General features: G+C 40.2%; 2 protein-coding genes across 13 annotated transcripts in view; both read right to left on the reverse strand.

The window, feature by feature from the left end:
• MEIKIN (meiotic kinetochore factor) overlaps window positions 1-2,587 on the reverse strand; it is a 90,493-nt gene extending 87,906 nt beyond the window's left edge. The window contains exons 1-5 of one of the 5 annotated variants that reach the window (XM_047731551.1): window positions 2,332-2,587; window positions 1,892-1,994; window positions 1,436-1,589; window positions 706-793; window positions 45-135 (exon numbers count right to left, since the gene is read on the reverse strand). In XM_047731551.1, coding sequence (XP_047587507.1) covers window positions 45-135; window positions 706-793; window positions 1,436-1,505 — 249 coding nt within the window. In that variant the 5' untranslated portion in view covers window positions 1,506-1,589; window positions 1,892-1,994; window positions 2,332-2,587. Of the gene's footprint in view, window positions 1-44; window positions 136-705; window positions 794-939; window positions 1,364-1,435; window positions 1,590-1,891; window positions 2,030-2,331 lie in introns of those variants that run through there. The other 4 variants (XM_047731552.1, XM_047731550.1, XM_047731549.1 and 1 more) reach the window with 4 other exon arrangements.
• Window positions 2,588-5,285: 2,698 nt separating this feature from the next.
• ACSL6 (acyl-CoA synthetase long chain family member 6) overlaps window positions 5,286-13,364 on the reverse strand; it is a 61,481-nt gene continuing 53,402 nt past the window's right edge. For all 8 annotated transcript variants that reach the window (XM_047730711.1, XM_047730710.1, XM_047730717.1 and 5 more), the window contains one exon: window positions 5,286-8,981. In XM_047730711.1, coding sequence (XP_047586667.1) covers window positions 8,844-8,981 — 138 coding nt within the window. In that variant the 3' untranslated portion in view covers window positions 5,286-8,843. The remainder of the gene's footprint in view (window positions 8,982-13,364) is intronic.

Raw genomic sequence — 13,364 nt, forward strand, 5'->3', positions numbered from 1 at the left:
TCTGCTTTAAGTATATCCAAGGTCCGTAAGAGAAGTATACATACACTCAATGGAGCAACTTTCTCATCCGGGGGCTCTTCATTATTAGTGCTATTTTCTTGCAGGCTTTTCTGTCCTGTAACTCTTAACTGACTGCTAACAAACAAATAACACAATTAGTTTGCATGGTCTGGACTTGGCTCTCCCCTTCTCTGTTCACAGTTCACACTGTTCAGAATCTTAAAGGCTATTTGGACGTCATTAGGAAAAAGTAAAGACTCCAGTGGGTTAATTGTACCAATATTCGCTGGCGCTACAAATGCTTTCCTGAAGGTTTTATCTCACTTGCTTTTAGATAAGTTGGCAAAACTGCTCTTCAAAAAAAATTTTTTTAAATAAATATTTCCAGGGGCACCTGGGTGGCTCAGTCAGTTGAGCTTCCACTGAAGATTTAGGCTGAGGTCATGATCTCCTGGGTCCTGAGATCAAACTCCTGGGGCTCCGTACTTCCCAGGGAGTCGGCTTGGGAGTCTCTCTCCCTCTCTCTCAAATAAAAATCTTCCTAAAGTCAAATTTCTGGGTCTATGTTCCAACAGCAGCCAAACAGTAAATAGTATTATAGTCATTTCTTCCTTGACACTTAGAATGAGGGCATATAGGCAGAAAAGGAGGACTAAAGTTTTGAGGAGACAGAGGGCACAGGTTTGGCACTAGTGGCTTACGCACCTCGGTGGCCTAGAACGGCTAACTCCCTGCCCACTGCACTCTGCTTTCTCTGAGATCTTCTGCAAACGATGTGCTTTCCCTTTCAAGCCTAAGAGAGGACGACATATTTCAGGGCAAAGCCCTGGAAGCCGGCTTGCTGCCCTCGGGTGTCCCTGGGCTGAGGACTAGTCACCCCCGCCCTTGTGCTCGCCCACCCTGGGCCCTTCTCCACAGGCCTTGTCAGCTGGGGCTTACGGTGCGCAGAGTGCCTTCTGCCTGGACCTGGGGGGGCCTCTACTTTCGCGGTGGGGCCTAGGTCCAGCGTCGGGGTTAGGTTGAGCCTCTGGCCCGCCCGCTTCTTGCGGGTATACACCCGTAGTGACCACATTGCCACCTCACCACCAAGGCCTCAGGGACCTCTTGGCCCTTCACAGCCTGTCTCTTAGCCTTCCGGAGGAAACAATCTACAGTCTGAGTGAGCCACCGTCCAGGCAACGTAGCTGCCTGCGGAATAGAACGACAGGAGCGGGACGAAGAGATAAAAGCCTACAGCACCAACGCCTGACTGACTGGAGCCTGCAGGGCGCTGCCGCCCTTTTTTATCTTGACCAAGCCGCGCGATAGCTTCTGGGAAGCGGAGTAACGAGGGGGAGGCTCCGCCCCCTGAAGACGGCCCCGCCTCCCCGGGGGCGTAACGTCGGGGTATTTCGCAGTGGGCCCGCAGGGTTGCCGACTGGTGGTACAGACTCACCCGTTTCTCGCCTGAAGGTAAGCTTATGGGGAAAAGGCTTTTCGTCGCCCAGGAGGTTGCTCCTCTGCATTTCATTTTTTCCTTGGCGTGATGAGCCTGTCACATGATGCTACGGATGGCTCAGCCCGTCTCCTTGTAACATTGCGTTAAAGCCCTGGTAATAACAGTGTTGGGGTCTGAACATAGGGAATCTAGCGGGGGTGGGGGGTAGAAGGGGACGGGGCGGTGGTGGGGCGTCTCCTGACTCAGTGCGGGAAGATCAGACGGGAACAAAAGTACATTAAACCAGTAGAGAATATCCTCCTGAGCAATGAGCTTCAGTCCCCGGGCCATGGTATTTGAGCATTCGAAGATCTTGTTTCCAGGATATTTCTTCTTAAGGATAGTGGAATCCCTTAGCCCCTGTCCACTCTGGACATCTGGGCAGCCTTATGGTCAAGGTAGAGAATTTCTTACCTCCTGCTGTCTTGGGGCTCGGCGTGTTTGCTGGGCATCATTGCAGGAACGTGGGAATGACCTCCCTCTCTCCCTACACTGTGGTTGAACCATCTGGCTGCATCTGATGAACATATTGTGCACACAGTAACCATCTTCCTATTTTTAAAAATGACATTTCACAACATTAAAAATGCATTTGTAGAGATAAAATTACAAAAAGTCCAGACTTTTTTTGTGATGCTCCAATAGTGTATATGTGTGACTATAGCACACATACAGCCACAATATTTTCATAATGAAATCACTCTGAATTTTTTAAAATTTAAAATAGGCTCATAGAAAGTCACGACAGTTGATTCAATATATAAGAAATCATTAAAACTTAGCTTTCAAGAATAGAAGGTGGGTAGTCTTACCTAATTAGATACAGTGCTTTGAGTCCCTGAATCAATACTTACTCAGCACCTTAGTCTGTGTTAGACACGGTGGTAGGTCCTGGGGATACAGAGGTGTCCTTCAGTCTAGGATCTCATAGTGTTTTTGCAGTACAAAGCAATTCTCATATTTCAACCTCCTTTCTTTAGTTATATCCATAATATGCTGACAGGCAGTCTCTAGTTTACAAGTCAGGACTCCAGGCTCTCCTCTCTCCCTTTGGGGGCTGTTGTGAAAAAAACTCGGAGTTCTTAAATGACCTGTGGGAGGTCTGGGTTCTTCCATGCCCTATACCTAGAAATGGAAGAAACAATGAAAAAGGAAAGCAGCTTAAATCAAAAGCTGATCTGTGCTTTGGTGGCCCTATAGATGTCTGTCTCACTCACTGGTCTGCATTTACTGAAATGCCATCAAGTAAAGATTCGTAGGAGTTAATACATAGGGTTTCAAAACTGGAAATAAACTTACGAATGATTTCTTGAGCCAAAAGAGGTCCTTGGAGATAATCTAGTTGCCTCCTCATTCTGCAGCTGAGTAAACTACAGCCTAGGGAGGCTCATTATGACTGATGATTGGCATAGGTGGCATGAGTCTGCTGGCATTTGCCTAGTGTGTTTGTCATGACCCCATTCTTCCTAACACATGGCTGGGCAGGGGGTAGAAGGAGCAAGGAAGGGAGTTTGAAGCCCTGGGCAGCAAGGGGATTAAAGAGACTACAGACAGACTTGGTTTTTTTAAAGCTTCGCCCAGAACCAGGCTATAAAAGGGAAGGAGATGTGTCCCATACAAAAGGATGAGGTAGGGCAGACACATCTCAATTCAATTATCTGTCTGTCTCCCCCATTCTACCCCAAATACACAAATGCCAGTGCAAGCATTCATCTTTGAGTGTTAAACTGAACTTCTCCCATTTCCCTTTGCACTCCTTCCATATCTAGACTCAGGATTCTGCTTTCTGTTTCAGTTCAGTTATGTTATGGGTTTGACTAGGTTTGGAGCAGTTACGGAGTGGCAAACTTCCATGGGAAAACAATTCCAAATTTTGAAGAGATTTCAGAAGAAATATTTTTGTTTTTGTTTTTGTTTTTTAAATAGTCTGTCTGTGGCTTTAGGATTCCCAGGAGCTCAGAGGAAATCTTTCTGTATTTTTTATGGAGTGACCGACCCACTGAGTAGTTTTGTTTGTGGTACTATCCATAGGTCTCAAGGTGCAACTGACAACCAGTTTATTTTTATTTTTCTTTACTTGACAAGAATGAACAAAACCACAGTGATAGATGAAACATATCCTCAAGGGATTGCTATCTTAATGCATATGTACATTATGCATGAATGTATGAAAAAGAACCAAGGGGATTTTTCATAAATGGATATTTCTTTTTTAATTTTATTTTTTAATTTTTTAAAAAAGATTATTTATTTATTTATTTGTCAGAGAGAGGGAGAGCGAGAAAGTGAGCACAGGCAGGCAGAGGCAGAGGGAGCAGCAGGCTCCCCGCTGAGCAAGGAGCCCGATGGGGACTCGATCCCAGGACGCTGGGACCGTGACCTGAGCCGAAGGCAGCTGCTCAACCAACTGAGCCACCCAGGCGTCTCTAATTTTATTTTTTAAAAGATTTATTTATTTCAGGGAGAGAGACAGAGATCGCAAGAGAGAGTACAAGCAGGGAGGAGAGGGAGAAGCTGACTCCCAGCTGAGTAGGGAGCCCGACATGGGGCTTGATCCCAGGACCCTGAGATCATGACCAGGGCCAAAGGCAGACAATTAACTAACTTGAGCCACCCAGGTGCCCCTAAATGGATATTTCTTGAGCATCCGCTATGGACCAGACCTTCTGCACTGGGGCTACAACTTGAGGTAACTCACAGTGGGAGTGGGAGTGGGGCAAAGGGAATCTTTTAAGATAAAAGAATAGTTGAGCTGTCTTAAGAGCTGCGTGGTGGAAGTTAGCAGGGGGATTAAAGGCTATGGCATTCTATGAAAAGGGGACTCTGTGTGCCACATGGAGGCACAGAAAAGCATGAAGCTTTTAGGACACTACATAAAGTAGCTAGTGTGACTGGAGCCCAGGCCCTATGGGGGAAGGGCAAGAGAAGAGATGCTAGGTCTTGTGCGCTGGAACAGGGAGTCTGAACTTTATCCTGGAAACTATGGGAAGTCATCAAAGGAATATTAATCAGCAGAGTGGTGTGACCAGATTTTCAATTTAGAAAGATCACACTGACTGAAATGTGGGTGGTGAAATTTAAGGAAGCTGGCGTGGAAACAGGAAGACTAATTAAGAAAGAGCAGTAATGGGGGCGCCTGGGTGGCTCAGTGGGTTAAAGCCTCTGCCTTCAGCTAAGGTCATGATCCCAGGGTCCCGGAGCCCTGCATTGCATCGGGCTCTCTGCTCAGCAGGGAGCCTGCTTCCCTTCCTCTCTCTGCCAGCCTCTCTGCCTGCTTGTGATCTCTTTGTCAAATAAATAAAATCTTAAAAAAAAAAAAGAAAGAAAGCAGTAATATTCCACACAAGAGATGAGAATGGCCCCAACTATACTAACAGCTTTGAGAATGGAGGGGTAGGCAATAGCAAATCTGTAGAGAAGGCAGAATCTGCATAACTGAGGCACACAGTAAGAAATTGTAACCATTAGTTTGTATATGGGTAAAAGAAATTGTAGAAATGTTGTTTAAGATGTATTACAGTGGAAAATTTGAATACAGGTATTTGTTCTTTTAAAAGTATAAAAATTATTTAAATTCAGGACACATAAAAATCCAGGACACATTTGGTAAAAGGAAATGTGCAAAGCAAAGGAGAGAGTCTCTGGGTGGGGACTGTAATCTGAAGTCTGAGGATCCTTAAAAAGAATGCAGAGTATCCTGACTAGTGTGATAAAGCTCTATACAATGTTTACAGTTATCAATGACTATTAATATGCTAACTACAGGAATTATGTTATATAAATATATAAAATAGTAATTATAAGCAGCTTTGAGAAATGAAAAAAATCTTTATTTTTTACAAAAGTTTTCATAAATGCATTTTATATTTGATAGGCATGCTATTATAACAAAGCAACTAAAAATATAATTACAGTTAAGATACTTCTATGCATATTTAAAAAGTAATTTTTAATCTCAATTTTTAAAAATTGAAAGTAGAATAAGCAATTCTTCAAAAAATATCCATTTCCTCCTGCCCCATGCAATTGTTGCAAGTGACTTAACAAGGAAAATTAATCAGTCAAATGAATGTCTAAAAGCCACTGTCACCTCAACAGAACCTTTTCAGTTTGGGACAAGGTTTAGAAATGCTTGTATTCCAGGTATTTATCTATTGCCTCTGGGTTATGACCATTCATTGTTCTCACTGGAGAGTTCCTCCTTTAGGGCTTTGTCCTCCTTGAATGCTAATCTCATTCTCACTGCAGTTAGAATCACAGAAAGGACTGTGTGCATACTTGAGAAAAAAATTCAGACTATCAGGTTTGTTTTCTTTTCATGTTTATGCTTCCTTAAAATAAAAACAGGCAAGAAAATACAGCAACTTAATTCAACATATAATTTATCAATTTTATATACGATTATTCATTCTTTTTTTTTCCTGAGATATGAAGCAAGTTTGTAAGTAGTCTGTTTCATGCAAAAAATACATTTTTCCATTGTTTACATTCATTTCATAGTATTTTGTATTCTAAATAACTATATCACCTTTGTGCTTTGTACATTTGGAAAATAGAGAATAATTCATTTTCTTTACTGCAGAAAAAATAAAAGATGATCAGTTCGCTGATGGGTAATACAGCCAAATTAAGTGGTACCTTCAAGTCGCTGAAACATTACCTGACTATAAAAGTTGCAATGCAAAGTCCTATTTTTTTCTCATGCTTGCAGGTTTACTTAAATTTATAATGAAATTTTGACTTGCACATATGAGGGAGACATGGTATGTTTATTGCTTGGACTTTTGAGTTTGTGAATTCCTAAATGTGGAAGTAGGCCTCCACACCAACACCTCAGTTTCTCTCCTGCCTGGAGGGGAATCACTATGCAATATAAAGATCTCTTTCATGGCAAAAGGAAAAAAAAATTGGTGTATATCTTATTTTAAATTATATACAGGATTAGTTTGCAAAATGTGAAAATTACTAATTTATATTCCTAATTATGTTACTAATTTACATTTGAATGGAAACTTGATAAAAGGCCAAACATTTAGGAATATGTTTTCTGTAATTGATCTCTGTTAAACTTCTAGATTTATATCCTATCTGATGTCCACTACAAATGTGAACGTCCTAAGTACATAGCCTTTTCCCATATTCGTTAAAGAGAAATACAAAATTTTCCAACATTAAGTTGGGAAATCTGAAACAAGAGGGATTTTTTTCAATTAACATGTATTGTTTCATTTCTCCTTTATTAAAAAATTAAGTGGAATTAAACAGAGGAATAGATAAATGTACCTGCAGTATATTTAGCGCCAAAAGTTTACTTTTCTCAGCACATCTGCTGTAACCTATTTATTGGCCCAAGTGTGATGCTTTTCACACAGATTAATCAGGAAGACCAGAAGATACATGAAGATCTTTAAAGTGAGAAAAAGAAGAAATGCTTAAGCTGTCCATAATCAATCATATCTAACTACAGTGAGATATAAATAGAATCAGTATAAGTTTTAAATTATTTGCTTATGTTACATTGTCAAAAATCCTTTTGGAAACAAAAGACAACTATGAAATTTTGGTTGAGTGGAAAGACAATGGGAAGCAGCTTCATTTTCTTCAGATGTGAAGCTACTTGTCTTATTTAAAATAGTATGACTATCTAATTCAGGTAATGATTTTTCTCTTTCAATTAGTTGAACATATTAAATATAAAAAATTAATGCTATATGGATGTAGCCTTGGACATTTTAAGAATTTGTTTTTTCAGAACTGCCTTGAAAAGTCAGTATGCATTGAACTAGCTCATATACTAAAAGTCAGATTTGTAAGTGTAAGTAAAGGGTCTACAGAAAAAAATCTACCAAAGGAATATGTAAAAATTGGGTAAATGCATCATATAAAGGTGTGATCCACTTTTGCCAAGACTGAAATATGTTATAATCACTGATACAGATTCATCCAGTAGGCCTGTGCGATAATGCATTTTTTTTTTTTTTTTAACCAATAGCATTTATTTACAGCTTGGATTTGCTCCAGCAGAGAGGAACTTCTGGACTGTGAGCACTACATCTCCATGTCTTCTTGTGGAGTCCTGTCTCTACAGAAGAAAACACTTGCCTAGGGATGGTTTCTTGAGCAGATGCACAGTCTGTAGCTTGGAACTTAACTGCTATCCATGCTGGCTTTAATTATATGAGATTGTCGGCACTCAGGTGCAAGAAGTATCTAAACACATGATGCAAGAAAGGAGGTTTCCACGGTTAAGCTTAGAAGCATTTAAGGATTTTATGAATGGAATTATGCCCTATGAGATATTTATCTATGATGGACTTAAAAGTCTTCTATGGGTATTTTGAAGAAGTTCTTCAAAATTAAGTTGTTGAAACCTGTTTTCTTTGGAAATAACATTCCCTCCTCCCCTTGTTCAGGATCATAGCCATATTGGGTTTCCCAGGCCTGGCATGGACATATTGAGAATGGAAGGCCTGAAGAACCCAGCAAGGAACATAGGGACATTAATTGCTGTCTATCCTGAGAAATAATTCTGGATTTCTTTTCCCAAGTCTTCCCCAAAGGTCCATTCATTGCGCAATCAGTCAACAGAGATCTTTTAGAATTCACTTGTAAGAAGTCCATGGATATATACATATTATCCTTGAAGTCTTTGTACATTTTTTTCCTAGGTAGTTCCTGAAATATTAATGAGTTTAATGAGAAAATGTATTGAAAGATCTTTGTAAAATGTTATATAAATATAACATTTGTTTCAAGAATATCTGAATTTGCATTTTTCATGAATAAAAGTAAAAATGAGAGGGAAAACTTGATTACATCAATAAGAATTGTCATGTATAAAGACTGTGAAGTTATGCAGAATGTGCATTGTTTTGTTTTAGCATGATTCTGTACACATAGTTTTAATGTTTTAAGTCTGATTTAACTGTGATTTTGACAATCAGTTATTGAATGAGGTAGTCCACATTGTCTAGAAATTTGCTGTATCTGGTTACTATCTGGTTACTCTTCCACAAATAATTAAGTACAGTATATCAGTTATGTTTTTCCTTTATGTTTAATAGTTCTGTGAACATTGAGAATATATTACTTTTAGTGGTACACAGTCCTTGAGAAAAGTCTTGATTTTTACATTGCCATCTGTGATATTTTTAGCAGCTTGTTACAATATCATTTTAATAAAAATAAAGTGTACTCAGTGATGATAGAGAAAATATTGTTAAAGACCTCTTGGGACAGGAAAAGGCTCAATCATAAGCTCACGTGCTTATTCATTTTCAGCTGCATCATTCTGATTCATTACTTTCAAGAGTAACTACAGTATTGCTACACAGTCCATTATACTGAGAAGAACTTTCCTGGAACTTCACATGGAGATTGAGTAAAGCTCTTCTATTTGTTTTTTGAAGTACTCTCTCAGCTCAGGTCTCTTAGCCTTTAGTGTTGGTGTCAGCAAGCCATTCTGAACTGAGAACATGTCAGAGTGGATGTAAATGGCTTTAACCTAAAAACCAAATGCAGAATATGTCTTTATCAGGAATACAACATAGCATTTATAGCACACATGATCAAAGTAAACACACATATAAGGATATATTGATACAGATACACTGTGCTCACTTAAAAGTCAAAATTATGTTAAATAAACATTTCAGCCTATTTAACATGTCTGCAAGCCAACTTTTCCCCTTCCTATTTCTTCATTTAACCAGTTGACAGAAATGAACCGGCTGCTTTTTCTGTGCCAGGCACTGAGGATGCAGAGAAGACTCATGAGTGCCCTTGCCCACAGGGGGTGCCTACTAGCACCCAGCAGAGCAGGCATAGAACAGTGATCAGTGAGGTACGCATAGAGTGACAGGTGCCGAACACAGTTATGGTAGGGGAGAAGAAGGAGCAGTGGGGAAGCCTTCCCAAATTCAGTGAGTGTTAAAGAATGAGTAAGAGTTAACCAGCAAAGGGGGGAGAGGTGGGTGGTATAGGGCATTCTAGGCGGAGGCAACCACAAGAACAAAGCTATGGGAGTGAGAAAGGAAATCCAAGGGGTTTCTGGTTGTAGTTACATGAAGTAGGAGGGAAAGGGGATAAGGGATAGAGCTGAAGTGGTCGTGATGTGACCGTTGACAGAGGAGCTCCAATTTTAGTCTGGAGTCAGTGAGAAGGCACTGAAAGTTCTTATACAGGGCAGTGACATGGCTGAATACACATTTCAGAAAGATACACATTTTAGAAAGATCTGTCCAAGAGAAATGTGAAATGTGAGAACTGTTTTTGAAAACATTACAATAAGATACAGGGAAACTGGGGCGCCTGGGTGACTTAGTGGGTTAAAGCCTCTACCTTCAGCTCAGGTCATGATCTCAGTGTCCTGGGATCTAGCCCCACATCAGGCTCTCTGCTCAGCGGGGAGCCTGCTTCCTCCTCTCTGCCTGCCTCTCTGCCTACTTGTGATCTCTGTCTGTCAAATAAATAAATAAAATCTTAAAAAAAAAAAAAAAAGATACAGGGAAACCAACCGGAAGAATCTGGCCAATCCATGGGAGACAAGATAAGGACCTACCTATACTTAGAGCAGTGGCACAGACAGACCCAGTAAGCAGTTCTAAGAACCATTCAGTGGGCAAGAGGTAGTAAAGAGGGAGGGCAGCCTCCAGGACTCCCGGGGTTCTGATCTGGATGGATATATAGATGGTACTGCAATTCATGAGAGGAATATAAAATCTTGGTAGGACATGATGAGTCTATGTTTAAAAAAAAAAAAAAAAAAAAGGTCCTGCCATGGCTTTTATCACAGCTACTGGGAGGAGGCATGAAGGGATCAGGCATAGCAGTGCACACTTCCTATTTCTATGAGACAGATCTTAGGCCCCCTCATGCAAAGTACCTTTGCAAAATGCTGAAATGAGGACCAGAGATAGAAATTAACTAGGAGGGCCTGGGCAGACTCCTCCCACATGAGGCTCCATCTGAAAAGGTCATTCATTGACAATCCCTTGAGAATCTTATGATCTGGGCTTGAGTTTAATCCTTGAGTGATACTGCCTCCAAGAAATTGTGTCTTAACAGCTGGGTCTAAATTAAATGATTTTGTTGAGATAATAGACCCGGATCATTAAATAGCAAACAGGGTTATGAATTGTTGCAATAGACATTTTAATAACAATTTCTATTACAGTTCTGAAAAATAAAAGTCACAGAAAAATAAAAATCACAATGTGACTACAAATACCATTTGCTAAACATAAATGTCATTTGTCTTTACATGTGTATTATTCAAAGTCCAAAATGCAATTTTGAAACTGAAACAACAAACCTTTTTCAGAGTCTTCTGGCAGAAAAGTCTAGGTAGCAGCAGTAAGAAGTGCAGCAAATCCTAACTACTCCCTAGGTATGTACAGGTGACCTTTGAACAACAATGGAGTTGTACGGAGCAAGTGAAAATTTGTGCGTAAATTTTGACTCCCCCAGAACTTAACTATTAATAGCCAACAGTTGACTGGATGCTTTACTGATAACATAACTAGTTGATTAATACATAATTTGTTTGTTATATGTATGATATACTGTATTCTTATAATAAAGCAAGCTAGAGAAAAGAAAATGTTAGAAAGAAAATCTTAAGGAAGAAAAGAACATCATAAGGAAGAGAAAATATATTTACAGTACTATACTGATTTTATTGGAAGGGAAAAAAGCCATGTCTAAGTGACCCCTTCAGTTCAAATTTGCATTGTTTAATAGTCAACTGTCACAGACACTTGGAAAATTAACTCAAAATGTGTTAAATACACATATACATTCATCTGTTGTTTTGTGTAATTGATATTTATTGAGCAACTCCTTTGTATCAGGTATATGTCAGGCATTAGGGATACAAAGAATAACAGGACACGGTCCCTGCCCACATCAATTTATAATCTAATGATAGATGCTGCTATATTACTTTGTAGTGACAGTATTATATTGCTACTACAGGGACAAGCACAGAGAAGGTCACCATTCTCAGGCAGAATCAGTTGCTTTCACAATACCCAGTCCTGACTTCTTCCATGCTGATAAAACCTTGATTTGGTTTGGGGCCAAAATGTTCTATGCCAACCATGACAAATCACCTTTCCTGGTTTCCCAGCCACTGCAGCTAGGGGACAGTCATGAGATCTATTTTTGGCTAGTGAGAAGGGAAAAGTTTTTGCTTTTGTAGTAAAAGGTTCAGACATAGCTATCTCCACCCACTCTCTTTTTTTCCTTCTTTGAATATGGACAATGTCCAAAGTTGTAGTGGCCACCTTGTGATAAGCCAACATACTAAGAATGGAGAGTGGAAAGACCAGCAGAGCCTAGGTCTTTGAGGACCTGTACCTTCCTTGGACTGCCTATCATTGCACTTTTTATGCGAGAAAAAACACAAAACACATCCAAGTGTTTAAGACATTGTGGCTTTTCTGTTAGAGCTGAATGCAGTTCTGATACAGCACCCATCCCAGGCTTGGGGAGGGTTCATTGAAAAGAGATGCCAGAGTGGACCTTGAAGGATAAAGTCAGCTTTAGCCCAATGAAGACAGCAAGGGGAAGGAGCAGTGGTTGCTAGATGGCCCAAGGAGAGGAGGGTGCTCTAGGTAGAAGTAATATGTGCCAAAGCACATTTGGAGCACTCTATGTGTAGACTGAAGCATATGGTACCGTTGGAGAATAAAGCTATTTGGGGCTGGAGAGATACCCTGGGGTAAGTTATAAAGGATTAAGATGCCAAAGCAGAGAGTTTGGACATAATTCTTTCAATAATTCTTAAGCAGTGAGAGACAGAATGGCTCTTTGGAAAAACCGCTGTGCTAAGGATGGACTGAAGTGAGGTTAAAGTGGAAATGGCAAGACCAGCCAAGAGACAAGACCGAGGGTGACCTGGACTCTAAAAGTTGGCTCTGGAGATAGAAATAGATTGGGGGATAGAAAGGATAGGACTTATAATTTGCTTGGGTAAGTGGTAGAGAAAGAGAGATATTAAGAATGGCTCTAGGTTTCTGTTTGAGAAGAAAAACTGGAGGAGCAGGAAGATTCTTTGGAGGAGGGAAGATCAAGTATTTGTGTTAAAGTCTGAAATGATTCTGAGACAACCAAGTGGTTACTACTGGATATATTAGTATCAGTATGCAGGACAGAGCAACAGCCTGGGCTTGAGATAGAGGAGTGACTTGATGAGTAGAAAGGTACTGGAGTGTGGGTTACAAACACCAGGAGGACAAGAATGAGAGGTCACTCTGTCAGATGCTACTGTCATAGAAGAACTGTTCATAAAATCAATGGAAACAATCAGGAAATGACTTATTTCAAAAATCAACATTTGTACCACCTCACACATATTTAGGATGACTATTATCCAAAAAAACAGAAAACAACAAGCGTTGGTGAGGATGTGGAGAAAGCTAAACCCTTGGGCACTGTTGGCAGGAACGTAAAGTGGTGCAGTCACTGTGGAAAACAATACAGCAGTTCCTCAAAAAATTAAAAATAGAACTACCACATGACCCAACAATTGCACTTCTGGGTTGATAGCCAAAAGAACCGAAAGCAAGATCTGGAGAAAAGATACTTGTACAATCATGTTCATAGCAACATGTTTCATAGTAGTCAAGCCATGGAAGCAATCAAATGTCCACTGACAGATGGATAAGCAAAATGTGCTTATATACATACAGTGGAATATTACTTGCTGTAAAAGGGAAGGAAGTTCTGACATGTGCTACAACATGGATGAAGCTTGAGGACATTATGCTAAGTGAAATAAGCCAGTCACAAAAAGATATGGCATGATTCTACTGATATGAAGTACTTAGAGTAAACAAAATCATAGAGACAGAGAGTAAACTGGTGGTTGCCAGAGGCTGGGGGT

This window comes from Lutra lutra, chromosome 5 (genome assembly GCF_902655055.1).
Source record: "Lutra lutra chromosome 5, mLutLut1.2, whole genome shotgun sequence".
In the NCBI taxonomy this organism is placed as follows: Eukaryota; Metazoa; Chordata; class Mammalia; order Carnivora; family Mustelidae; genus Lutra; species Lutra lutra.